Source organism: Lissotriton helveticus, chromosome 10, assembly GCF_964261635.1.
Source record: "Lissotriton helveticus chromosome 10, aLisHel1.1, whole genome shotgun sequence".
NCBI lineage: Eukaryota > Metazoa > Chordata > Amphibia > Caudata > Salamandridae > Lissotriton > Lissotriton helveticus.
The window spans coordinates 4,417,363-4,445,157 of record NC_136071.1 but is presented as its reverse complement, the minus strand read 5'-3'; the positions used below and the strand labels follow the sequence as shown (position 1 = coordinate 4,445,157).

General features: G+C 55.3%; 1 protein-coding gene across 1 annotated transcript in view; it reads left to right on the top strand.

Annotated features, from left to right (window-relative positions):
• The window catches only part of LOC144785725 (semaphorin-3F-like), a 472,039-nt gene that overhangs the window by 345,383 nt on the left and 98,861 nt on the right, over positions 1–27,795 (top strand). Inside the window, exons 5-8 of the mRNA XM_078664515.1 lie at positions 2,923–3,042; positions 3,597–3,690; positions 20,565–20,684; positions 26,965–27,104. Coding sequence (XP_078520641.1) covers positions 2,923–3,042; positions 3,597–3,690; positions 20,565–20,684; positions 26,965–27,104 — 474 coding nt within the window. The remainder of the gene's footprint in view (positions 1–2,922; positions 3,043–3,596; positions 3,691–20,564; positions 20,685–26,964; positions 27,105–27,795) is intronic.

The window sequence follows — 27,795 nt, the reverse complement described above, 5'->3', positions numbered from 1 at the left end:
ACTCAAGCGGCAGCTTTCTCAACGAGAACAGGTAGTTTCTCATTGAGAGCGGTCGCGAGCATGCGCAACCACTCACAATGAGAAACCTGACTTCCTCGCGTTGAGAATCTCGCCCGGATGTCATTTTGCTTGCTCGCGGTCGTGAACATGACGTTCAGGACCGCGAACAAGCAAAAAATGACCGCTGCACTACGCTACGCTGCACTACGCATTTTCGCACTGTGCTACGTGCAGCTCGCGTAGTGTGAAGTTGCGAAAACTTTGCAAACTCCGCGAGCGTAGCATAGTGCTTCGCCCAGGGTTACCTTTAACACGCATGCGTTACATTGCGAATGCCATCACCACGCATAACCTTCACCACACATTTTTTACAACAAATTTGCCTTTACCCTGCATGTCTTTAAAAAGCATGGATGTGAAAGGCATATGTGTGGTAAAGGTTTTCCCTGACCCATGCCCTGAACCCTAAAACAGGTCCCTAGCGCACTAACCCCCCCCCCTGCTCCCCAGGCCCAGTCCTTTTCAAAAATACCCTTCCCCTGAGCCCTAAAAAAGGGCCCCAGCACGACCCCTGGACCCCAGCCATTGTAAAAACGACCCCTCCCCTGAACCCTAAAAGTTGCCCCCAGTGCAACCCCCAGCCCTTGTGAAAACTACTCCTCCCCTAATCCCTAAAAGCAGACCTCTGCGTGACCCCCAGCCCATTTTAAAAATAGCCCTCTCCTGAGCCCTAAAAGCGGACACCCAGTGCGCCTCCATTGGCCCCCAGCCCATCTAAAAAAAAATACTCCTACCTTGAGCCCTAAAAGTGCCCTCCAGTGTGACACCCCGGGCCCCCTGCCCTTGTACAAAATATCCCTACCTTGAGCCCTAAAAGCAGACCACTTCGTGACCCCCCCCAGCCCTTTTTAAAAATAACTAGTCTTTCTTGTTTTTAGTTTCTATTTTTGTTAAAATATGGTGGGGTTATTTCAGTGTTTTCAAGTGATTTCAATGCCTAAAAAAACAGTGGTTATCAGTGGTTACGCATGTTCACGCCATTAAAAACAACAGAAACAATGTTTTTCTGGTGTTTATGGAAAATTTTGCTTTTATTATTGATTTCTGCACTGATAATGCATGGTATACACAAAATGTACATACTGTGTATATGAGGTCCAAATACATTTTTACAGATCAAACCTATTGTAGTAAACGATACAATACTTCTTCAGTGAGTCTTTAGTCATGTGCGCTCGCTCTTTCCTTCCCATGTGAACTTTTATCTGTGACAAACAATATCACTCCAATCTTTGTGGAACTCGGTAAGAACTTTTTGCAGCAGCATTCCAAGTGACACTGTGTTCCATGTTTTCCAAAAGTTTGGTGTTATGTTTTCACCACTATCTCAAATGCTTGGTGACAACACTTTTTCCAGATATACCTGCCACTACACTTTGCATTGAATGTTTAAAGCCTGAGGTGTTTGGCAATTCACTTACAATCAATGCTGAATCGCCAGAAAAGGAGGCTGATGTTTCAAGAGTTTTTACCCATTCTCTGTGGGTAAATGTGATGGTTCATATTGGAAAAGATTCTTATGAAAATAGACATTTTACCTATCAGTGAAAGAATCAAACGTAGCCAAAATATCAAATATGATTTTGATATTTCCTAATTCTCTACAGTTTATAAAATAATTAAACAAGGCCTAAAACATGCTTCTAAAACCTGAATCTTTAGACCAAAGACCACAAAACTGAAAAAAGCAAAAAGAAGAAGAACCAATATTTTGGTGACATTCCTAAAGAACGAAACTCAAGCCGAATAATGTGAGCCCGGTCTGTATTGCTTCTACCTTGTATGACAAAGTTACATTGTATTGGCCCCTTCAGGAAGAAATAAAAATGACCTTTTCCCTCTCCTTTTCCTGTCTTTGACTAGCATTTAGTTTGTGGTTGTGCAAGTGCTTTTTCAGTGTTTATATGGTTACACTGGTGAGGGCTAGTTCCCTTCTGGTGGGGTTTTATCAGTTATTATAGGTTTAAATCGAAAACAGGATAGCCTAACAATACCCCTCCCCTGTGGAGAACCCCCCCAAAAAAGCAGACCCCAGTGCGACTCCTTTCCGGCCCTTTTAAAAAAATACCCCTCCCCTGTCCTTAGCCCTAAAAGTGGCCTCCAGCGTGACCCCCCTGGTCCCAAGACCTTGTAAAAATGACTCTTCCCCTGAACTCTAAAAGTGGACTCCTGTGTGTCCCCCCTGGGCACCAGCCCTTGTAACAACGACCCCTCCCCTGAGCCCTAAAAGCGAACCCCTGTGTGACCCCCCCCCCCCGGGCCCCAGCCTTTTTTTTAAATACCCACCCCAGCACAAAACCCTAGCACCATAGCCCCTGCCTCAGACCCAATACCCCTTACCTCTCCATGACAGCCAGGCAGCTCCTCTGAGGCGCGGTGCACGTCGTAAAGAGGAAGCGGAAAGGTCTTTCCATTTCCTCTAAAGGCACTGATAGCCTTCACCACCCTTACCACACATATGCCCTTTCCACCAGTACCACACATATACCTTTACCATACATACCTTTACAACGTAATTAGTTGTAAAGGCATGTTTGGTAAAGGCATATGCGTTGTAAAAAAATGCACGGTAAAGGCTATGCGTGGTAAAGGCTATGCGTGGTAACAACCACGTTGTAATGGCTGTTTCCCCATGAGAGCACCTGGTTACATAAGAGGGATGAATCTAAAATGTACCACGGTGTTTGCTATGTTAAAGGGTTGTGTGTAAGGTGTGTGAGGTTGCAGGTTTGTCAGTGATTACCATGTGTGTGTGAGGAGTGCCAGCGACGGCCCGAGTGTGTAAGGGGATTGCTTGTGCAAGCTGCATGATGACGGTGCAGACTTCCTGCTCATGAACCCAGGTGTTTCTATTCCTCCCAGGGTGAATGCTTCAACTACATCCGGTTAATCGAGCCCTTGAACCGCACTCACCTGTTCACCTGTGGGACCGGAGCCTACCACCCCGTCTGCACCCTCATCAACCGCGGCTGGAGGTCAGAGGTAAGTGATCACTTGTATGGGGCCAGGTAGGTGAACCCCTGGCAAAGGTAGGTGAACCCCTGGCCTGCAGCAGGACCTGGGCTCCATAGGTAAGGGAGGCCGAGGCCTCACACCTGAGGGTACAGCGCCTCTCTCTGGAAATGTCGGATGAGGAAAAGTAAGTGCCAGTCCCCAAATGAGCACTGGAGATCCTCCTGCTCCACCAGACCCTCTACTGAGCCCTCATCTCTGTGTCATGATGCACTCTCCATTTGTGCAAGTAACTGCAGTGACAGACTGAATGATAGTCTGAATAGTTTGAGCAGAGTCACTCCATGTGTACAGCCATCCGATGGTGCACAGAGTTGGCCTAACTCTCACCAGATCACGGTAAATGACGGAGACAGTGGACTTGCCTCTGACCAGGTTAGCTTAAATCGCCGCATATCTGACCCTCCCTATCTGGAAAGACTCACCAGAGGGAGGTGAACAGCCCAGATACCAGCAGAACCGCTTTCACCAGAGGGCGATACATGGGGCAGAAAGTGTCACTGACTCTCTTCTCTCTTCCACAGGAATACCTGTTCCGAATGGTCCCGGGAACACTGGAGTCAGGGAAAGGGAAGTGTCCATATGACCCGAAGCAGGACAACATGGCGGCTCTGATCAGTGAGTGGGGGTGTGGCCTTTTCTTGGGGGGACAGGTGTGTCTGGGGGTGTTCAATGACCCCTTTGGTGTGTGAGGGTGTCTTGAGCCCTCTTCGGTGTGTGAGGGTGTCTTGAGCTCTTTTCGGTGTGTGAGGGTGTCTTGAGCCCTCTTCGGTGTGTGAGGGTATCTTGAGCCCTCTTTGGTGTGTGAGGGTGTCTTGAGCCCTCTTCGGTGTGTGAGGGTGTCTTGAGCCCTCTTTGGTGTGTGAGGGTGTCTTGAGCCCTCTTCGGTGTGTGAGGGTATCTTGAGCCCTCTTCGGTGTGTGAGGGTGTCTTGAGCCCTCTTTGGTGTGTGAGGGTGTCTTGAGCCCTCTTCGGTGTGTGAGGGTGTCTTGAGCTCTTTTCGGTGTGTGAGGGTGTCTTGAGCTCTTTTCGGTGTGTGAGGGTGTCTTGAGCCCTCTTCGGTGTGTGAGGGTGTCTTGAGCTCTTTTCGGTGTGTGAGGGTGTCTTGAGCTCTTTTCGGTGTGTGAGGGTGTCTTGAGCTCTTTTCGGTGTGTGAGGGTGTCTTGAGCTCTTTTCGGTGTGTGAGGGTGTCTTGAGCTCTTTTCGGTGTGTGAGGGTGTCTTGAGCTCTTTTCGGTGTGTGAGGGTGTCTTGAGCTCTCTTTGGTGTGTGAGGGTGTCTTGAGCCCTCTTCGGTGTGTGAGGGTGTCTTGAGCCCTCTTTGGCGTGTGAGGGTGTCTTGAGCCCTCTTTGGTGTGTGAGGGTGTCTTGAGGCCTCTTCGGTGTGTGAGGGTGTCGTGTGAGGGTGTCTTGAGCCCTCTTCGGTGTGTGAGGGTGTTGTGTGAGGGTGTCTTGAGCCCTCTTCGGTGTGTGAGGGTGTCTTGAGCCCTCTTCGGTGTGTGAGGGTGTCTTAAGCCCTCTTTGGCGTGTGAGGGTGTCTTGAGCCCTCTTTGGCGTGTGAGGGTGTCTTGAGCCCTCTTTGGTGTGTGAGGGTGTCTTGAGGCCTCTTCGGTGTGTGAGGGTGTCGTGTGAGGGTGTCTTGAGCCCTCTTCGGTGTGTGAGGGTGTTGTGTGAGGGTGTCTTGAGCCCTCTTCGGTGTGTGAGGGTGTCTTGAGCCCTCTTCGGTGAGTGAGGGTGTCTTAAGCCCTCTTTGGAGTGTGAGGGTGTCTTGAACCCTCTTCGGTGTGTGAGGGTGTCTTGAGCCCTCTTTGGTGTGTGAGGGTGTCTTGAGCCCTCTTCGGTGTGTGAGGGTGTCCATAGCCCTCTTCGGTGTGTGAGGGTGTCTTTAGCCCTCTCTGGTGTGTGAGGGTGTCTTGAGCCCTCTTCAGTGTGTGAGGGTGTCTTGAGCCCTCTTTGGTGTGTGATGGTGTTTTGAGCCCTCTTCGGTGTGTGAGGGTATCTTGAGCCCTCTTTGGTGTGTGAGGGTGTCTTGAGCCCTCTTCGGTGTGTGAGGGTGTCTTGAGCCCTCTTTGGTGTGTGAGGGTGTCTTGAGCCCTCTTCGGTGTGTGAGGGTGTCTTGAGCTCTTTTCGGTGTGTGAGGGTGTCTTGAGCCCTCTTTGGTGTGTGAGGGTGTCTTGAGCCCTCTTCGGTGTGTGAGGGCGTCTTGAGCTCTTTTTGGTGTGTGAGGGTGTCTTGAGCCCTCTTTGGTGTGTGAGGGTGTCTTGAGCCCTCTTCGGTGTGTGAGGGTGTCTTGAGCCCTCTTTGGTGTGTGAGGGTTTCTTGAGCCCTCTTCAGTGTGTGAGGGTGTCTTGAGCTCTTTTCGGTGTGTGAGGGTGTCTTGAGCTCTTTTCGGTGTGTGAGGGTGTCTTGAGCCCTCTTCGGTGTGTGAGGGTGTCTTGAGCTCTTTTCGGTGTGTGAGGGTGTCTTGAGCTCTCTTCGGTGTGTGAGGGTGTCTTGAGCTCTTTTCGGTGTGTGAGGGTGTCCATAGCCCTCTTCGGTGTGTGATGGTGTCTTGAGCCCTCTTCGGTGTGTGAGGGTGTCTTGAGCTCTTTTCGGTGTGTGAGGGTGTCTTGAGCTCTTTTCGGTGTGTGAGGTGTCCATAGCCCTCTTTGGTGTGTGAGGAATTAGAGCCTGTTTAGTGGTGCAGTATGAGACTATCGGTGGTGAAGGAAGTGACCCGAATAGGTTGACCCGGGTCACTCGCGACCACCTCTCAGCCTTCCAAACAATGAAGAGTCGGTCAGACAGTAGAGAATGCAAACCAAAGTTATTTATTAGTACTGCGCTGCACGGGGCCCAGTCTGACCAGCCTCACAAGATGGCTGCCGAGAGACTGACTCCATCCAACATACCATAAGATATTATACATTTCCAACTCCCTAAGAACACGCCCAAGCTAGAAAATTCCAGTACAGGCGCCAGCAAACAAAGAAGGCACAGAAAGATGAGCTACATCCCTGGGACCAGGTACATGTTATCTTCACTCCAAGGCCACTCCACCCTTGCTCGCCATTAGAGTGAAGGTGGGAACGAGCCTATCGAACCGCTAAGGTACGCAACAATAGAGAGTACATTCATTCGTGCGGCTGAAATCGGCCTCGGAGAAACACGAGCAAAGGTGCATGGAGAGAGTTTTCTGCTGAGGCAAGCGGTACGAGGCAGGAACTTAGCTTCGATCATGAAACAGGATGGCGGTTACTAATAAAATGGCGCCATGAATGCCAACTTAACACAGAATAAAGCACGAGCAAGGGACAGTAACATTTTCAATTCGAACAGTGGAGCGGTGTCTTTCGAGGTCTGAGTGTTGCCCGAAGCTCTGGCATAAAACATCTTTGGGCTCAGTAGTAAGGGTCGCCTCTTGCATGAAGGAGCTGCAGAGATGAGCAGAGGGGCAGTAGGGGGGTAGTAAAAGGGCATCCACAAACTCTGAGGGAGCTTCTGCTTCACACTCTCACCCATACCCGCTGCCCATGTCGACTGCATTCCTGGGGCACAGGACTGCTGGCACACTGTCCCCTACAGGCCATTGAGGCCTGCTCTCCAGGTCCCCCCAGAATCACAGGGTGTGGCCTTCCGACCCCCTGGCACTAAGGGCTCAGTCAATGTGCTAACCCGAATCAGAAATCGGGTTGGACTGCAACAAATACACCATCCACCGAGTAATGTTTGCATAAGAAGTGTTTCTGGTATTAATCAGTCCCATAGGACGGGTCAGGGACAATAACTGGACACCCAAACCTTCTTTCGTAAGGGAATACCAAACTAAAAGAGCATTAGGAAACAGAATGCACATGACATGAAGTGTAACCACACAGAAAATAAACAGTGATGCAGCAAAGCAATGTATAAGTAATGAGAATAACAGGAAATGTTCTAAGGTGGTTATTGCATTTTACTGTCCTAGCACCCTCTTTGTGCTGTCTCTAGGAGCTATGTTAGCTCTAGCAGATTAGTAAATAAGCTGCCAGATTCCGAGTTCGTCTACCTTTTTTTCAGAACAATAAGGGCCCGATGTAGGTAATCCCAGATTACCGATTCTGAAATACCGAATCATACCGATTGGGTATATAAGACCTGGCAATCGGGATGTAGGTATTTTTACCGATTCAATTACCGAATCGGTAAAAATCGGTAATTACCGAATCGGTATTTACAGATTCGATAATTGCCATTGATTCCTATGGGATTCCAAGGGGGACAGGGTGTCACTTTGAAACCCTGTTGGACCCCAGATTCTGGCTTGTGTGCCATGTGACACACATTCATGCCCTTAGGGAATGTATGTGTGCCACATGGCACAGGTGTACATGCACAGATGTGCATGTATACAGGAATTCGTTATTTACCACCAAATATTATTTGGTGGTAAATTATGAATCGGTAATGGCCTGTGGCACTGTTGAAAGTGCCACCTACATCTTGATTTACTGATTCGGTACAATTCAGGCCACCTACATGTCCAATCCCAAATACCGGTCGGTAACGTCCGAAATCGGCCGTTACCGACCGGTATTCGGCGACCTACATCGGGCCCTAAGTCTTTATTCTTTAGTCTGGACAGGAAGCCTACCCTCTCTGTCTGAAGATGCTGATAACGCAGAGCAGCCGTGAGTCGCCTGGGAAGGGTCCCAACGTACAGCCACCTTCTATCACCGTCGATGCTGTAGTAGTGCCTGCTTGTCCAATGCCCCTGGTGGAAAGCTTGTCTCTAACCTGTGGCCTGATACATGAAGTGTTATATGGGGAACTTGTCGAACAGTATCCAAGTTAGCAATAAGCATCAGGTGCAAAGCGCCCCTGCAGCCACTAAAGTTCCAGAAACTCTGATTAGCAGCGCCTAGTGATCGATGCTCAAATAAAATGGTTCAACGATCGAGAATGTCTTTGTATGAGATTAATTCTCGCCGTTCCGGCTCACGTGGGTAGAATTGATGACTGCGCCAGGTTTGTTCATTTGATAAAAGCGCCATCATTGAACTCTCATTGGCTTGAAAAGCGTGCACTCCCACATTCTGGGCCCTAGAAAGACACAATGTTTATAACAATAGCCCTGGAAGGGAAGCCGCGGTGCAGCAGGGTGGGCTGGGGCAGCTAGTGCCGACGTTGCCGTGTCCCAGGCATGCGGGAGGATTGGAGTTACTCATTCTGCCCCGTACGTGACCCTACAGACCTCTGACTGCCCATACATGACCCCAGAGACCTCCACCTGGACCATACATGACTCCAGAGACCTCCACCTGCCCCTACGTGACCCCAGAGACCTCCACCTGGACCATACATGACTCCAGAGGCCTCCACCTGCCCCTACGTGACCCCAGAGACCTCCACCTGGACCATACATGACTCCAGAGGCCTCCACCTGGACCATACATGACTCCAGAGACCTCCACCTGCCCCTACGTGACCCCAGAGACCTCCACCTGGACCATACATGACTCCAGAGGCCTCCACCTGGACCATACATGACTCCAGAGACCTCCACCTGCCCCTACGTGACCCCAGAGACCTCCACCTGGACCATACATGACTCCAGAGGCCTCCACCTGCCCCTACGTGACCCCAGAGACCTCCACCTGGACCATACATGACCCCAGAGACCTCCACCTGCCCATACATGACCCCAGAGACCTCCACCTGCCCCTACATGACTCCAGACACCTCCACCTGCCCATACATGACTCCAGAGGCCTCCACCTGCCCATACATGACTCCAGAGGCCTCCACCTGCCCCTACATGACCCCAGAGACCTCCACCTGCCCATACATGACCCCAGAGACCTCCACCTGCCCCTACATGACTCCAGACACCTCCACCTGCCCATACATGACTCCAGAGACCTCCACCTGGCCCATACATGACCCCAGAGACCGCCACCTGCCCCTACATGACTCCAGACACCTCCACCTGCCCCTACATGACCCAAGGGACCTCCACCTGCCCATACATGACTCCAGACACCTCCACCTGCCCATACATGACTCCAGACACCTCCACCTGCCCATACATGACTCCAGAGGCCTCCACCTGCCCATACATGACTCCAGAGGCCTCCACCTGCCCTTACATGACCCCAGAGACCTCCACCTGCCCATACATGACCCCAGAGACCTCCACCTGCCCCTACATGACTCCAGACACCTCCACCTGCCCATACATGACCCCAGAGACCTCCACCTGCCCCTACATGACTCCAGACACCTCCACCTGCCCATACATGACTCCAGAGACCTCCACCTGGCCCATACATGACCCCAGAGACCTCCACCTGCCCCTACATGACTCCAGACACCTCCACCTGCCCATACATGACTCCAGACACCTCCACCTGGACCATACATGACCCCAGAGACCTCCACCTGCCCCTACATGACTCCAGACACCTCCACCTGCCCATACATGACTCCAGACACCTCCACCTGGACCATACATGACCCCAGAGACCTCCACCTGCCCCTACATGACTCCAGACACCTCCACCTGCCCATACATGACTCCAGACACCTCCACCTGGACCATACATGACCCCAGAGACCTCCACCTGCCCCTACATGACTCCAGACACCTCCACCTGCCCATACATGACTCCAGACACCTCCACCTGCCCTTACATGACCCCAGAGACCTCCACCTGGACCATACATGACCCCAGAGACCTCCACCTGCCCCTACATGACTCCAGACACCTCCACCTGCCCATACATGACTCCAGACACCTCCACCTGCCCATACATGACTCCAGAGGCCTCCACCTGGCCCATACATGACCCCAGAGACCTCCACCTGCCCCTACATGACCCCAGAGACCTCCACCTGCCCATACATGACCCCAGAGACCTCCACCTGCCCCTACATGACTCCAGACACCTCCACCTGCCCATACATGACTCCAGAGACCTCCACCTGGCCCATACATGACCCCAGAGACCGCCACCTGCCCCTACATGACCCCAGAGACCTCCACCTGGACCATACATGACCCCAAAGACCTCCACCTGCCCCTACATGACTCCAGACACCTCCACCTGGACCATACATGACCCCAGAGACCTCCACCTGCCCCTACATGACTCCAGACACCTCCACCTGCCCATACATGACTCCAGACACCTCCACCTGCCCATACATGACTCCAGACACCTCCACCTGCCCATACATGACTCCAGAGGCCTCCACCTGCCCATACATGACTCCAGAGGCCTCCACCTGCCCCTACATGACCCCAGAGACCTCCACCTGCCCATACATGACCCCAGAGACCTCCACCTGCCCCTACATGACTCCAGACACCTCCACCTGCCCATACATGACTCCAGAGACCTCCACCTGGCCCATACATGACCCCAGAGACCGCCACCTGCCCCTACATGACCCCAGAGACCTCCACCTGGACCATACATGACCCCAGAGACCTCCACCTGCCCCTACATGACTCCAGACACCTCCACCTGCCCATACATGACTCCAGACACCTCCACTGGACCATACATGACCCCAGAGACCTCCACCTGCCCCTACATGACTCCAGACACCTCCACCTGCCCATACATGACTCCAGACACCTCCACCTGCCCATACATGACTCCAGACACCTCCACCTGCCCATACATGACTCCAGAGGCCTCCACCTGCCCATACATGACTCCAGAGGCCTCCACCTGCCCCTACATGACCCCAGAGACCTCCACCTGCCCATACATGACCCCAGAGACCTCCACCTGCCCCTACATGACTCCAGACACCTCCACCTGCCCATACATGACTCCAGAGACCTCCACCTGGCCCATACATGACCCCAGAGACCGCCACCTGCCCCTACATGACCCCAGAGACCTCCACCTGGACCATACATGACCCCAGAGACCTCCACCTGCCCCTACATGACTCCAGACACCTCCACCTGCCCATACATGACTCCAGACACCTCCACCTGCCCATACATGACTCCAGAGACCTCCACCTGGCCCATACATGACCCCAGAGACCGCCACCTGCCCCTACATGACCCCAGAGACCTCCACCTGGACCATACATGACCCCAGAGACCTCCACCTGCCCCTACATGACTCCAGACACCTCCACCTGCCCATACATGACTCCAGAGACCTCCACCTGTCCCATACATGACCCCAGAGACCGCCACCTGCCCCTACATGACCCCAGAGACCTCCACCTGGACCATACATGACCCCAGAGACCTCCACCTGCCCCTACATGACTCCAGACACCTCCACCTGCCCATACATGACTCCAGACACCTCCACCTGCCCATACATGACTCCAGAGGCCTCCACCTGCCCATACGTGACTCCCGAGACCTCTACCTGCCCCTACATGACCCCAGAGACCTCCACCTGCCCCTACATGACTCCAGACACCTCCACCTGCCCATACATGACTCCAGAGACCTCCACCTGGCCCATACATGACCCCAGAGACCGCCACCTGCCCCTACATGACCCCAGAGACCTCCACCTGGACCATACATGACCCCAGAGACCTCCACCTGCCCCTACATGACTCCAGACACCTCCACCTGCCCATACATGACTCCAGACACCTCCACCTGCCCATACATGACTCCAGAGGCCTCCACCTGCCCATACGTGACTCCCGAGACCTCCACCTGCCCCTACATGACTCCAGACACCTCCACCTGCCCATACATGACTCCAGAGACCTCCACCTGCCCCTACATGACCCCAGAGACCTCCACCTGCCCATACATGACTCCAGAGGCCTCCACCTGCCCATACATGACTCCAGAGACCTTCACCTGCCCATACATGACTCCAGAGACCTCCACCTGCCCCTACATGACCCCAGAGACCGCCACCTGCCCCTACATGACCCCAGAGACCTCCACCTGCCCCTACATGACTCCAGACACCTCCACCTGCCCATACATGACTCCAGAGGCCTCCACCTGCCCATACATGACTCCAGAGACCTTCACCTGCCCATACATGACTCCAGAGGCCTCCACCTGCCCCTACATGACCCCAGAGACCTCCACCTGCCCCTACATGACTCCAGAGACCTTCACCTGCCCATACGTGACCCCAGAGACCGCCACCTGGCCCCTACATGACCCCAGAGACCTCCACCTGGACCATACATGACCCCAGAGACCTCCACCTGCCCCTACATGACTCCAGACACCTCCACCTGCCCATACATGACTCCAGACACCTCCACCTGCCCATACATGACTCCAGAGGCCTCCACCTGCCCATACGTGACTCCCGAGACCTCTACCTGCCCCTACATGACCCCAGAGACCTCCACCTGCCCCTACATCACCCCAGAGACCTCCACCTGCCCCTACATGACCCCAGAGACCTCCACCTGCCCATACATGACTCCAGAGGCCTCCACCTGCCCATACATGACTCCAGGACCTTCACCTGCCCATACATGACTCCAGAGACCTCCACCTGCCCCTACATGACCCCAGAGACCTCCACCTGCCCATACATGACTCCAGAGGCCTCCACCTGCCCATACATGACTCCAGAGACCTTCACCTGCCCATACATGACTCCAGAGACCTCCACCTGCCCCTACATGACCCCAGAGACCGCCACCTGATCCCTACATGACCCCAGAGACCTCCACCTGCCCCTACACGACTCCAGACACCTCCACCTGCCCATACATGACTCCGGAGGCCTCCACCTGCCCATACATGACTCCAGAGACCTTCACCTGCCCCTACATGACTCCAGAGGCCTCCACCTGCCCCTACATGACCCCAGAGACCTCCACCTGCCCCTACATGACTCCAGAGACCTTCACCTGCCCATACGTGACCCCAGAGACCGCCACCTGGCCCCTACATGACCCCAGAGACCTCCACCTGGACCATACATGACCCCAGAGACCTCCACCTGCCCCTACATGACTCCAGACACCTCCACCTGCCCATACATGACTCCAGAGGCCTCCACCTGCCCCTACATGACCCCAGAGACCTCTACCTGCCCCTACATGACCCCAGAGACCTCCACCTGCCCCTACATCACCCCAGAGACCTCCACCTGCCCCTACATGACCCCAGAGACCTCCACCTGCCCCTACATGACCCCAGAGACCTCCACCTGCCCATACATGACTCCAGAGACCTTCACCTGCCCCTCCATGACTCCAGAGGCCTCCACCTGCCCCTACATGACCCCAGAGACCTCCACCTGCCCCTACATGACTCCAGACACCTCCACCTGCCCATACATGACTCCAGAGGCCTCCACCTGCCCATACATGACTCCAGAGACCTTCACCTGCCCCTCCATGACTCCAGAGGCCTCCACCTGCCCCTACATGACCCCAGAGACCTCCACCTGCCCCTACATGACTCCAGACACCTCCACCTGCCCATACATGACTCCAGAGGCCTCCACCTGCCCCTACATGACCCCAGAGACCTCCACCTGGCCCCTACATGACTCCAGAGGCCTCCACCTGCCCATACATGACTCCAGAGACCTTCACCTGCCCCTACATGACTCCAGAGGCCTCCACCTGCCCATACATGACTCCAGAGGCCTCCACCAGGACCATACGTGACTCCAGAGACTTCCATCTGGCCCATACATGACTCCAGAGGCCTCCACCTGCCCCTACGTGACTCCAGAGACTTCCATCTGGCCCATACATGACTCCAGAGGCCTCCACCTGCCCCTACATGACCCCAGAGACCTCCACCTGCCCCTACAGGACTCCAGACACCTCCACCTGCCCATACATGACTCCAGAGGCCTCCACCTGCCCATACATGACTCCAGAGACCTTCACCTGCCCCTGCATGACTCCAGACACCTCCACCTGGCCCTACGTGACTCCAGACACCTCCACCTGGCCCATACATGACTCCAGACACCTCCACCTGGCCCATACATGACTCCAGAGGCCTCCACCTGCCCCTACGTGACTCCAGAGACTTCCATCTGGCCCATACATGACCCCAGAGACCTCCATCCGGCCCATACATGACCCCAGAGACCTCCATCTGGCCCATACATGACCCCAGAGACCTCCATCTGGCCCATACATGACCCCAGAGACCTCCACCAGGACAATATATGACCCCAGAGACCTCCATCTGGCCCATACATGACCCCAGAGACCTCCACCTGGACAATATATGACCCCAGAGACCTCCACCTGGCCCATACATGACCCCAGAGACCTCCACCTGGCCCATACATGACCCCAGAGACCTCCACCTGCCCATACATGACCCCAGAGACCTCCACCTGCCCATACATGACCCCAGAGACCTCCACCTGGCCCATACATGACTCCAGAGACCTCCACCTGGCCCATACATGACTCCAGAGACCTCCACCTGGCCCATACATGACTCCAGAGACCTCCACCTGGCCCATACATGACTCCAGAGACCTCCACCTGGCCCATACATGACTCCAGAGACCTCCACCTGGCCCATACATGACTCCAGAGACCTCTAATTGGCACCTACGTGACTCCAGAGACCGCCTCCTGGCTCCTATGTGACCCCAGAGACCTCCACCCGGCCCCTAAATGACTCCAGAGGCCTCCACCTGCCCATACATGACTCCAGAGACCTTCACCTGCCCCTACATGACTCCAGAGACCTTCACCTGCCCCTACATGACTCCAGACACCTCCACCTGCCCATACATGACTCCAGAGACCTTCACCTGCCCCTACATGACTCCAGAGACCTTCACCTGGCCCATACATGACTCCAGACACCTCCACCTGCCCCTACATGACTCCAGAGACCTTCACCTGCCCCTACATGACTCCAGACACCTCCACCTGCCCATACATGACTCCAGAGGCCTCCACCTGCCCATACATGACTCCAGAGGCCTCCACCTGCCCATACATGACTTCAGAGACCTTCACCTGCCCATACATGACTCCAGAGGCCTCCACCTGCCCATACATGACTCCAGAGACCTTCACCTGCCCCTACATGACTCCAGACACCTCCACCTGCCCATACATGACTCCAGAGGCCTCCACCTGCCCATACATGACTCCAGAGACCTCCACCTGCCCATACATGACTCCAGAGGCCTCCACCTGCCCATACATGACTCCAGAGACCTTCACCTGCCCATACATGACTCCAGAGGCCTCCACCTGCCCATACATGACTCCAGAGACCGCCACCTGCCCATACATGACCCCAGAGACCTCCACCTGGCCTCTGTATCCTGCTGTAAGGTTGTAGTGGTTGGACATCTCTCTCTCTCCTAAGTTGGTTCCAGATCCCACCCCAGCAGCCACCGCTTAGACAGGACTATAGAGGGGAAAGGGAGGCAGGTTCAATCAGTAGCAAACCCTGCACCCCGCCAGCGCCTCCGGCAGACCGGGATTACAGTTTGAGGAGCCTCCCATGCCGCCGGGGTCCATCCTTCCTGGGGGGGCTCTTTGCAGGTTGAGAGGGCAACGGGTTCAGCTCATTCACATACTGTACTCTCCTGTAGCATGCCTGTAGGAGAAGCTTTACTGAAGCTCCAGTCCAGGGTCGGCCACCTCCACCCGGGACCACCTCCACCCGGGACCACCTCCACCCGGGACCACCTCCACCCGGGACCACCTGCACCCGGGACCACCTCCACCCAGGACCACCTCCACCCGGGACCACCTCCACCCGGGACCACCTCCACCCGGACCACCTCCACCCGGGACCACCTCCACCCGGGACCACCTCCACCCGGGACCACCTCCACCCGGACCACCTCCACCCGGGACCACCTCCACCCGGGACCACCTCCACCCGGGACCACCTCCACCCGGGACCACCTCCACCCGGGACCACCTCCACCCCGGACCACCTCCACCCGGACCACCTCCACCCGGACCACCTCCACCCGGGACCACCTCAACCTGGGACCACCTCCACCCGGGACCACCTCCACCCGGACCACCTCCACCCGGGACCACCTCCACCCGGACCACCTCCACCCGGGACCACCTCCACCCGGGACCACCTCCACCCAGGACCACCTCCACCCGGGACCACCTCCACCCGGGACCACCTCCACCAAGGACCACCTCAAGGACCACCTCCACCCGGGACCACCTCCACCCGGGACCACCTCCACCCGGGACCACCTCCACCCGGACCACCTCCACCCGGGACCACCTCAACCTGGGACCACCTCCACCCGGGACCACCTCCACCCGGGACCACCTCCACGCGGGACCACCTCCACCAAGGACCACCTCAAGGACCACCTCCACCCGGGACCACCTCCACCCGGGACCACCTCCACCCGGGACCACCTCCACCAAGGACCACCTCAAGGACCACCTCCACCCGGGACCACCTCCACCCGGGACCACCTCCACCCGGGACCACCTCCACCCGGGACCACCTCCACCCGGGACCACCTCCACCCGGACCACCTCCACCCGGGACCACCTCAACCTGGGACCACCTCCACCCGGGACCACCTCCACCCGGGACCACCTCCACCCGGGACCACCTCCACGCGGGACCACCTCCACCCGGGACCACCTCCACCCGGGAGGGGCCCCAGGGCGACCAGCCTTCCAAATTCACCCCTGGGCTGGAGTCAGTGGAGAATGAGATGGGCCTCATTCCTTCACGCATGTCAATGGAGCAACAAGAAAGGCCTTGATTGGTTCCCATTGTGAGGTGGCACCACCCAGGCGAGGGGGGGCTGCTTTGCTTCCAAGCTCTAGTTATTGGGCAAGAAGCCCCTAGCCATTCGCTGGTTGGCTGATGGTTCTGCCACTCATACCCTGGATAGGAGGGTATGCTATATAATAAACGTACCTTTGGGGATCACGTCGGTGGGGTGGCCTCGACGAGCTTCTTCCTCCTCAGAATCTTGAGGAAAATAACATTCTTGTTATCAGCAGATAGCTTTCGGACAGCAGTCGCAGCGCTCATGTTGTCACAGGTGGACTATTGTAATAGTCTCTACTTGAACATTCATAAGTGGAGTGGTGTGGCTCACTGGTTAGAGGCGGCAGACCCGGAAGCTTAGAACGGCCCGGGACCAGGGTTCAATTCCCTACGCGGCTGGGTCGTGGACCAGGGTCAGTGGACTCGATAATTCTCACCTCGGTGCCTACTCTAACCAGGGATCACGCTTGGCAACTCTGGGCATGAGCTTGCCTCATCTCTACAACGGCCCCCCACAGACGCCGGGGATGCCTGGTTTCACCTTGGAGATACCCAGAAGGGACCATCCCACAGGGAAAACCAGTACGGGTTCCCCAGCGGTCTACAGCGCCGGGATGCCTCAGGGCAGCAGTACGCTTTACAAGACACATACATACATAAGAAACATCTGTACAGACTCCAGCTGGTGCAAAATGCGGCAGCCAGGCTGATAACGGGCACACCTAGGTTTGTCTCAGTCAGGAACGGCCTCCGTCAGCTTCACTGGCTCCCAGTAAAACAACGTGCACAGTTCAAAGCGCTCTGCGCGTTTTTTAAGTCCTTGAGGAGCAGTGGACCAGACTATCTGAAGAATCATCTTCAATGGTATGTCCCCGGAAGAACCTTGCGTTTCTCGGAAGCAAAGCAGGTGACCATCCCCAGAGTGAAGAAAGCTAGGTGGGGCGGCAGTAGTTTTATCGTCTGTGCTGCAAAAGCTTGGAACAACCTACCAGTGCATCTCAGGAACACCACCAAGCTCCTTTCTTTCAGGAAGGGGCTGAAAACATGGTTGTTTTCCGAATAAGGTGAAACAATGTGGACTCGCTCACTATGTGTATGCGATTCTTAGTCACTGTCTAGTTGCCTGGATTTAGGACCCATTAGGTGTTATTAAAAGACCCCTCGCACACCAACCTGGTTGGTGTCATGCTTCATCATCGGGGTCCCAATCAGGCGGCCGAGTACCACCTGGTTGTGCTTCGACGCCTGGTAACAGCAGAGCGGGTGTTGGTGCAGCAGTGTGATGTGGGTGAAAATAAAGGATTAAAAATACCTCTGAGAATCCTTACCTATCTATTTATTATTGGCGGCCCAGGGTATTGATTAAAAGTATGTGTAATGCAACTACTAAGGGGGTAATTATCCTATGAGTTGGCCTATGTGTGGCGGTCTACATGTTTCAGCCCCCTCTAGGTGTTTAACGGGGCTTTCTTCAGGACCAAAGGTGAATAGTGAGTGGCGAAAAGAGGTTGTTGCCACGTGAAAAAACAGTGTTTTTCCTACACACTTGCTAAGGTGTGTGGTCAATAAAAAGGAAAGTGTCGGCGTTCTTACGGACACTTTTGAGTAGCAAAAAATTCAATGCTACATGGTTGTAGGGCAGTATACGGGGCTCGGGGATGAGGCACTAAGCATGACCGATTTGGTAACGAAGAGTCCTCCGTGGTAAACCTGATTGCGGTCCCTCGGCGTCCCGGCTGGGCCACTAAACAGTGACTAAGAGAATCGCATACACATAGTGGGCGAGTCCACATGGTTTCACCATATTGCATCTGGGGACAGGACGCGTCCTGCATACTCTTGCTCTCCCATTGATTTTTTCGATGTTTTCCGAATAACCCTGTGCCATCTGGATATTGGTTCGACAGTGCTCAGCGCCAGGACACCCTAGGGTATAAGTGTGCTTTAAAAGCTTCACTAGCATAACATAACATATATAAAGCTGTGTGGCCCGGCCACGTGTGCTTTCCATGGTATCTATTCTTGGCGGCAAATTGCCAACAGGAGGCAGCAACTTCTCATTCAGCCTGTGTATATCACTGAGGGTTGAGAAGAGGCATCCAGGGTCTCTGCATTGGGAAACCAGGCGCCTGCCATAGGAGGGACGCCAACTTTTACAGTCTGGGTATTAGAGTGTGGGGAGCGACTCTTGGTCTCATAGCGCTTGGGTGGAGCGTTGAGGTGTGTTTATGATGCTCTAAGGTGTGTTGCATGGAGCTGAAGCTCAGAAGTGTGTTGCATTGAGCTCTGAGGTGTGTTGCCTGGTGCTCCGAAGTGTGTTGCGTGGCACTCTGAGGTGCGTTGCTTCAAGCTCTAAGGCGTGTTGCCTGGCGCTCCGAGGTGTGTTGCCTGGTGCTCCGAGGTGTCGTGCCTGGCGCTCCGAGGTGTCGTGCCTGGCGCGCCGAGGTGTGTTGCCTGGCGCTCTGAGGTGTGTTGTCTGGTGCTCCGAGGTGTGTTGCCTGGCTCTTTGAGGTGTGTTGCCTGGAGCTCTGAGGTGTGTTGCATGGTGCTCCGAGGTGTGTTGCCTGGCGCTCCGAGGTGTGTTGCTTGGCGCTCCGAGGTGTGTTGCTTGGTGCTCTGAGGTGTGTTGCCTGGTGCTCCGAGGTGTGTTGCCTGGTGCTCCGAGGTGTGTTGCCTGGCGCTCCGAGGTGTGTTGACTGGTACTCCGAGGTGTGTTGCCTGGCGCTCCGAGGTGTGTTGCCTGGCGCTCCGAGGTGTGTTGCCTGGCGCTCAGAGGTGTGTTGCCTGGCTCTCCGAGGTGTGTTGCCTGGTGCTCCAAGGTATGTTGCCTGGTGCTCCGAGATGAGTTGACTGGTACTCCGAGGTGTATTGGCTGGTGCTCGGAGCTGTGTTGCCTGGTGCTCCGAGGTGTGTTGCCTGGTGCTCCGATGTGTGTTGCCTGGCGCTCCGAGATGTGTTGCCTGGCGCTCCGAGGTGTGTTGCCTGGAGCTCCGAGGTGTGTTGCCTGGAGCTCCGAGGTGTGTTGCCTGGCGCTCTGAGGTGTGTTGCCTGGCACGCCGAGGTGTGTTGCCTGGAGCTCCGAGGTGTATTGCTTGGCTCTCTGAGGTGTGTTGCCTGGCGGTCCGAGGTGTGTTGCCTGGAGCTCCGAGGTGTGTTGCCTGGCGCTCCGAGGTGTGTTGCCTGGCGCTCCGAGGTGTGTTGGCTGGCAGTCCGAGGTGTGTTGCCTGGAGCTCCAAGGTGTGTTGCCTGGCACTCCGAGGTGTGTTGCCTGGCGCTCCGAGGTGTGTTGCCTGGCGCTCCGAGGTGTGTTGCCTGGCGCTCCGAGGTGTGTTGGCTGGCAGTCCGAGGTGTGTTGCCTGGAGCTCCAAGGTGTGTTGCCTGGCACTCCGAGGTGTGTTGCCTGGCGCTCCGAGGTGTGTTGCCTGGCGCTCCGAGGTGTGTTGCCTGGTGCTCCGAGGTGTGTTGCCTGGTACTCCGAGGTGTGTTGCCTGGTGCTCGAGGTGTGTTGCTTGGCGCTCCGAGGTGAGTTGCTTGGCGCTCCGAGGTGTGTTGCCTGGCGCTCCGACGTGTGTTGCGTGGAGCTCCGGGATGTGTTGCCTGGCGCTCCGAGGTGTGTTGCCTGGCGCTCCGACGTGTGTTGCGTGGAGCTCCGAGGTGTGTTGCCTAGCGCTCCGAGGTGTGTTGCCTGGCGCTCTGAGGTGTGTTGCATGGTGCTCCGAGGTGCTGATGCTGACGGCTTCCGATTGTAACACGTTGCACAGCCCACCGCCTGGTGTGATTGGCTCCTCTCTCCTCTGCAGATGGCAATCTCTATGCTGGTGTCCAGGTGGACTTCATGGGCACAGACGCCGCCGTGTTCCGCACCATGGGAAGCCGCCACGCCATCCGCACGGAGCAGCACGACTCGCGCTGGCTGAACGGTGAGTCGTGAGGTCCGTCTGTCCTGCTGTCCTCTGGTCAGGACTCACCTGTGGTCATTCTGCACCGCCCCTGCTTCATGGTCCCTGTTAGAAATGGGATCCCTGGTCGGCCAAGGCTTGCGCCAAGGCCAGGCAGAGATCGCCATTTCTAGTTAGGGTAGGGAAGTCACCCACCAAGACAACCCCTGCTCACCCCCTTGGTAGCTTGGCACGAGCAGTCAGGCCTATCTCGGAGGTCATGTGTAAAGCATTTGCGCACGCACCCCCAGCCACAACCTCCCGGCCCCCCCACAAAAGAAACTCCACACAAGATATATATGAAAATAGCTTTTGTATTGAAGAACACACGTAGACAGGGATACACAATTTACAAGGTGCCAGGGGCACGGGCAGGGTTTACAAGGGACCAGATACAGGGCAGTGCCATGGGGCCACTGCTAGGGACAAGCACATGATGGAACTGGCATTTGAACACATAACCACTGGGAGCTTCCTAGAACTAGCATTAGAACACATGACAACCTGGAGCTTAATAGAACTAGCAGTAGAACACATCACAACCAGGAGCTTAGCATTAGAACACATGACAACCTGGAGCTTAATAGAACTAGCAGTAGAACTCACTCTAACCAGAAGCAACATACATGAGGCATAGGGTATCTAGGAGGGAAGGAATGACAAGCACATAACATAACAGAGGCATCATCAGAAGGCAACACGTAATAACTCTCAGGGTCACATTAACATTAATCGATACTTCCAACAGGCAATGTCACGATGTTCAGGGCAGGCTGCAGGTAGCCAGCAATAAACCTAAACGGGGCAGCTGCCCATGAAGTGCTGGGCAGCTGTAGATGATGAGGGCGGTACGTTGGGGCCTCGCAGGCTCGGAGGAAAAAGGCGCCAAACGGTGGAGCCTCTCGGGCTCGAGAATAACTGGGCGGAGCCTCGCAGGCTCGAAAGGGGCAAGGGCCACGTGGTGGAGCCTCTCGGGGCTCGGGACACTGGGTCACGTGGGGGAGCCTCCTCGGGGCTCGGGGGCTCAAATACAGATGGAGCCTGGCGGGGCTCGGGGAATATAGGTGGGGCCTCTTGGGGCTCAGGGGATAAAATATAGCTGGAGCCTCTCGGGGCTCAGGGGATAAAATATAGCTGGAGCCTTTCGGGGCTCAGGACACGTGGGAGCTTTCTCAGGGCTCGGGACAAAGCTGCGGGCAGGCGGGGCCCCCCTCGGGGGACCCGGCATCACTGGGGGCCCCGCGGGCCTCTAAGCACATGTGTGCTCGCGCTGGAGGGGAGGGGCGGGCACCGGCAATGTGCCCCGAAGCCCCGCCTCCCCTACTGCAGCACTCACCGGTCGGCGGGCAGACGCGCCGGTCTCTCCTCGCTCTCCGGGGCTCCCTCTCGCTCCTGGGGGCCCCGGGGGGGAAGCGGCCAGTCTTCTGGTGAGACGCAGGGGCACGGAGTAGGCTCCCGCTGCCCCCTGCATTTCTCTCCTCCGCCTCTACAGCTCCCCGGGTCGCCGGCCAATCAGAGCGCGGCCCGGGGAGACGTCATCAGCCCAGCCCGGGCCTACAGCCACTCAGAGTGCGGCGGGGGCGGGCCTCACGAGGGGTCCCGGGCTGCGGCGGTGAACACTGGGGAAATTGACGAGGGCCAGGATCCCTCGATAAGGGCAGCAATGACGGGGCAAGCGAGGTAGGCACTCGCTGGGGGCTCGGGCCCCCTCACACGAATGGGCAAATGCCGGGTGGGCACCGGCTGGAAGAATAGAGCGCTCCCAGCGCTAGGAGCATAAAGGCAGCATCCCCAGGTCACATTTAACAAGCAAAACTTCAGGGGTGGACCGGCCAGAAGGGCCCAGTCCAACAGTCCCACATGCTCCTCTGTGCTCTCATCCATCCGTGGCTGCCATGGTGCATGCCCGCAGTGCCCCTCCGGTGCCGCTCACACATCCAGTGGTGCTGCCACCCTCTTCAGGCCAGAGACCCTGCTCTGAGCCTCCTCTGCCAGAAATTTTTGTGCTCCTTCCTGAGAGGCTTTTTCCTCAGTGTGTGCTGTAGAATTCAGCACACATAAAAAGTGGAATAAACGAGGAGAAATAAAGTTATTTCTCCTTGTTACGCCTCACCTCAGGAGTCGTAAGGTTTTGGCGAATCCTCAGATTTATACGGTCTTGTAAATTTGGGGAAGCGTCAACATCCATGGGTGCTGCGTGGGAGCATCCACCGCAAAGCCCATGGAACGCCTCCCGAGCGCAGAGTAAGGCAACGCTCGATTTGCACTGTGTTACGTTACACCACATCTATGAAGCCATGCACAGGGGTTTTGCGTGGCCTCCTTGATATGGGGCATATTTACTAGAAAACTATGCGGAGCTGCAAGCCATCTTGCTGCACCGAGTTGCGTCATTAGGAAAGTGCTGGGATGCTTCGTATTTACAGTAATATGACGCATCCCTGTGTTTTCCTCTGCGCTGGCGCACAATCAACTGCCTAGCGCCAACGCAGGCCCCCTTTCACCATGGTGCAAGGGTGCCAGCATTGCCGGGATGTATGTTTTTGTGCCGGAAGGGACACCTTCCTGCACAAAGCAATCATTGATGGCCTTTTCCTCCTCCTATGCGTGCGGCAGAACGCTCCTGTTGCGCCACTTTAAGGCCTCCCCTGGGGAGTGGTTAGAATCTGACGCGTTCACAGATTTACTAAACCTTCTGAGCCTGGGAATGCGTCAGAATGCGTGGGTTGTTGTTTGTCAACACCCACAGAAACGCCCATGGAACGCCCCTGTCGTGCACAGTAATGCGTGAAGGGTGACCATATTTACAAGGTCATGAAAAACCACGCAGGGTGGCCTTGCAAATATGGTTCAGCGTTGTGCGCCACCAGAGCGTCAAACAAAGAGACACTCCGGTGGCGCAGGGGCCTTGTAAATATGCCCCCTGAGTTCAAGGTTTTCTCTTCCAGTGTGTCAGAAAAAGTGACTCTCCAGCGGAGCAAGAGGGGCATAAATTTGCCCCTAAATATATATAAACTGACCAGCTCCGGCCGTTCGCAGCCCTGAAGGTCCTGCTCAGGCTGCATGAAGGCCACTTCTTGGTATATGCTGTGCTGGGGGGCAGCTCCGCGACCTTTGGGGGTCCAGGGCCCCCAAAGTAATCAACCACCAACTCACAGAATACCTAGATACAACGATATTCGGGCACTTCCCAATATGGATTCAGCACGAACCACAGCACCGAAGCCTCCCTGATCGCAGCCACTGACCCCATCGGATCCCTCCTGGACCGGGAAGAAGCGGCTGACCCAATCCTCCCCTTCCTCTCAGCTGCCTTCGACACCTTGTCCCACCACACCCTGATGAATCGGCTCTATCAGATTGGAATCCGAGAGGGTGCACTAAAATGGAGTGTATCCTTCCTCACTGGGCGAAAACAGGAGAATCCGCCTGCCACCTTTCACCTCTGAGCCCAAGAACTTGATCTGCGGCACCCCTCGAGGTTTATCCCTCAGCCCCACTCTGTTCATCACCTACATGACCCACCTGGCCAACATCATCAGAAACTACGGAGTGGCCATTATCTCCTACGCAGACGACACCCAGTTCATTCTCTCTCTATCCAAAGAACCATTCACCACGAGGTCCAATTTCCACCTCTGCATGACCAGCGTTGCCGACTGAATGTAAAGCGACTGCCTCAAGCTCAACACACACAAAACAGAAGTACCGACCTTCAGGAACAAAACCTCCAGTGGGACAACGCCTGGTGGCATGCTGAGCTAGGGCCCTCACCCGCTCCCACAGACGACACCTGAACCTCGGCATCATCATGGACAGCAACCTCACCATGAAAGCCCAGATCAAGGCAGTCTCCTCCGCCAGCTTCCTCACTCTTCGTATGCTGCGAAAGATCTTCAGGTGGCTCCATATCTCTACCAGACGCACCGTCACCCAAGCCCTCCTCACCAGCCGCCTGGACTACGGCAACGCACTCTACGCGGGAATTACCATACGCCTCCTCAAGAGACTGCAGAATATTCGGAACTCAGCAGCCAGACTCATTCTTGACCTCCCCAGACAGACCCACATTACCCCTCACCTGAGGAAACTCCCCTGGTTCCCCGTCCACAAGAGACGGCAATTCAAGATGCCGACCGACGCCTACAAAGCGCTCTACAATCAAGGAGCAGCCTTCATCAACCACCGACTGAGCTTCCACCAACCCTCCAGACCCCTGCGCTCTGCCTCCCTCTCTAGCACCCCCGCATCCGCCGAAGCAACAGAGGAGGCCGCTCCTTCTCCTACCTCACCTCGAAGTCCTGAAACAGCCTCACCCTCCTCCTCCAGATCTCACCCTCACTTCTGGAATTCAGAAGGGGACTCTAGACCTGGCTGTTCAACTGATGCCCCCCGTGCAGCCTGGCTGTCAGCTCCCGCATACCCTTGCGGGTGATTAGTTGCGCTTTATAAATCCTGTTTGATTGATTGTGCTGTGTTGAGGTGCAGGCTAATATACCTGCCAGCCCCCCTTGACTCAAGCTCACACTCCCCCCATGAGGGCCTGATCCTCAGTCAAGAAGTTCACAGCAGCCCTAAAGAGCCCTCCCCTGGTTAACCTCCTCCTGGTGTAGCCTTCAAACTTTCCCTGTACTGTGTGTACATTTAAATATTTATGTATTAATAGGAGCTTTATGTCACAAAATTGACCTGCCCGCACTATAGTAGGGAAGTACCGATGTCTATTTCAGTGGCGGCTAGCTTCAATAAAAAATGGTAGGCTCTGAAGGCACTCAACTCACCATGAATGCGGAGCTGGAGCACGACCGCTACTGCACTTCTCCCTTCCACGAGCAGGAAAAGGAAGGACTTCCTTTCTGCTTGTGAAACGGAACTCCAACCAATCCTGGAGCTGCTTTCATGCTGTGAAAGCAACTCCAGGATTGGTGGGAGCAGGCTCACCCAGTGCTCATTTTGAGGCTGGGGGCCTGTGCCAGCAATCCCCAGGCTGTTTCACAGCCTTTGGATTGCTGGGACTACAGTGCGCTTGCTGGCCTGGCCGCCGGAAGACAGCCGGCCAATCGGACATGCGCACTGTAAACCAGTGCAGTCACCCTGCAATTGCAGGATTCAGCCACTCCCTGGCACTGTATATGACTTGAACCAGTGCGGTGGCACTATATACGGCTCGAGCCAATGCGGTGGCAAATAAATAAAATGGCATTGACATGCCATTTTATTTATTTTATTTGCCTGCTGCACTCGCAGCAGGCGGTGCGACGCTATGCCGCTCCTATGGAGGAGCCACCCTTGTAACTCCACTTCTAAAGACAATGAGTCCAGCGGTCATCGATACTGGGGAAACAGCGTTTACAACGCTGTCATTACATTGCAGTACTATTACAACACGGTTGTTACAACGACTGCGTTGTTAGTACGCAATACATTTACATCGCAAGTTATTAGAACGACTTGCTGTAGGGGGCGCTAAGGTATTGGAAATGAATTCCAAACACCTTCCCTACTGTTGCCAAACTGGAGTAGGAATAGTAAATACTATTCCTATGTCCAGCGTGACCCTATATCAAGTCGTTCTAATGACTTGCGATGTAAATGTATCATGTACTAACAACGCGGTCATTGTAACAACCGCGTTGTAAAAGCATGCAATGTAATACATGTAAATGTAAATGTAAATGTACAGGAATTTATATAGCGCAAATCACCAAGCGGTTTCTAAGCGCTTGCTTAGGGAACCCGTCCTGGTATTCCCCTGTGAGATAACCCCAGCAGGGTGTCCACAAGGTGAAAGCCAGGCATCCCGCCGCGAGGGGCCGTCGTGGAGATTAAGCAAGCTATTGCCCAGAGTCACAGAGTGTGACCCCGTGAGTCGAGTAGGCACCGGAGCCAGAATTGTCGAGTCCATGGACATTTTAGGACTCAAGACCCCGCCGAGCCGGGAATTGAACCCTGGTCCCGGGCTGACCTCTGCTTCCAGGTCTGCCTCCTCTAACCAGTGAGCCACACTCTACATCGTGTTGTAATGTGCTATATTCTAGATACTGCCCCGGGTTCATAGGTCTACCCCAATAGCAGGTGTACAAGCTTCCTCTGTGAAGGCTGGAAATGCTCACTAAAGTCTGACAAAGACCCTGGGTGTGAACTCTTGGTCTGGTGTGTGTTACCATGTCCTGTGTGCTCTGTTTCTGTTTGGAGTGCTGTGGCCCCTCCACAGCCCCTGGGTGCCACCGTCCATGTGTCACTCTCCTCGCTGTCTCCACAGAGCCCGTCTTCCTGCACGCCCACATGATCCCCGACAGCTCGGACCACAACGATGACAAGCTCTACTTCCTGTTCCGAGAGAAGGCGATGGACGGGGTCAACGGACCGGCCATCTTGTCGCGGATTGGCAGGGTCTGTCTGGTGAGTACGGCATGTGGTGCAAGAGGACAGACTGAGGCACGGCTGGTGGAGGGAGTGAAGAATGTGTGAAACCTCAGTGTGAAGGCTGTGGAAGGTCAGTGTGAGTGATCAGGGGTGGAGCCATGCCTCTGGAGGACTTTATTAGGGAGTGAGGTAAGATGAAAGGGAGTGACATGGCACAGCAGATTGAGTGAGGTCAGTCAGTTTGGAGGCTGGGATCCAGAGAGATCAGGATGTGGACGTTGAGATTGAGTGATATCAGTCTGCAGCCTGTAATTTACTGTGAGGTCAGTGCAGAGGCTGAGACTGACTGAGGTCAGTGCAGAGTCTGAGACTGACTGAGGTCAGTGCAGAGGCTGAGACTGACTGAGGTCAGTGCAGAGTCTGAGACTGACTGAGGTCAGTGCAGAGGCTGAGACTGACTGAGGTCAGTGCAGAGTCTGAGACTGACTGAGGTCCGTGCAGAGTCTGAGACTGACTGAGGTCAGTGCAGAGGCTGAGACTGACTGAGGTCAGTGCAGAGGCTGAGACTGACTGAGGTCAGTGCAGAGGCTGAGACTGACTGAGGTCAGTGCAGAGGCTGAGACTGACTGAGGTCAGTGCAGAGGCTGAGACTGACTGAGGTCAATGCAGAGTCTGAGACTGACTGAGGTCAGTGCAGAGTCTGAGACTGACTGAGGTCAGTGCAGAG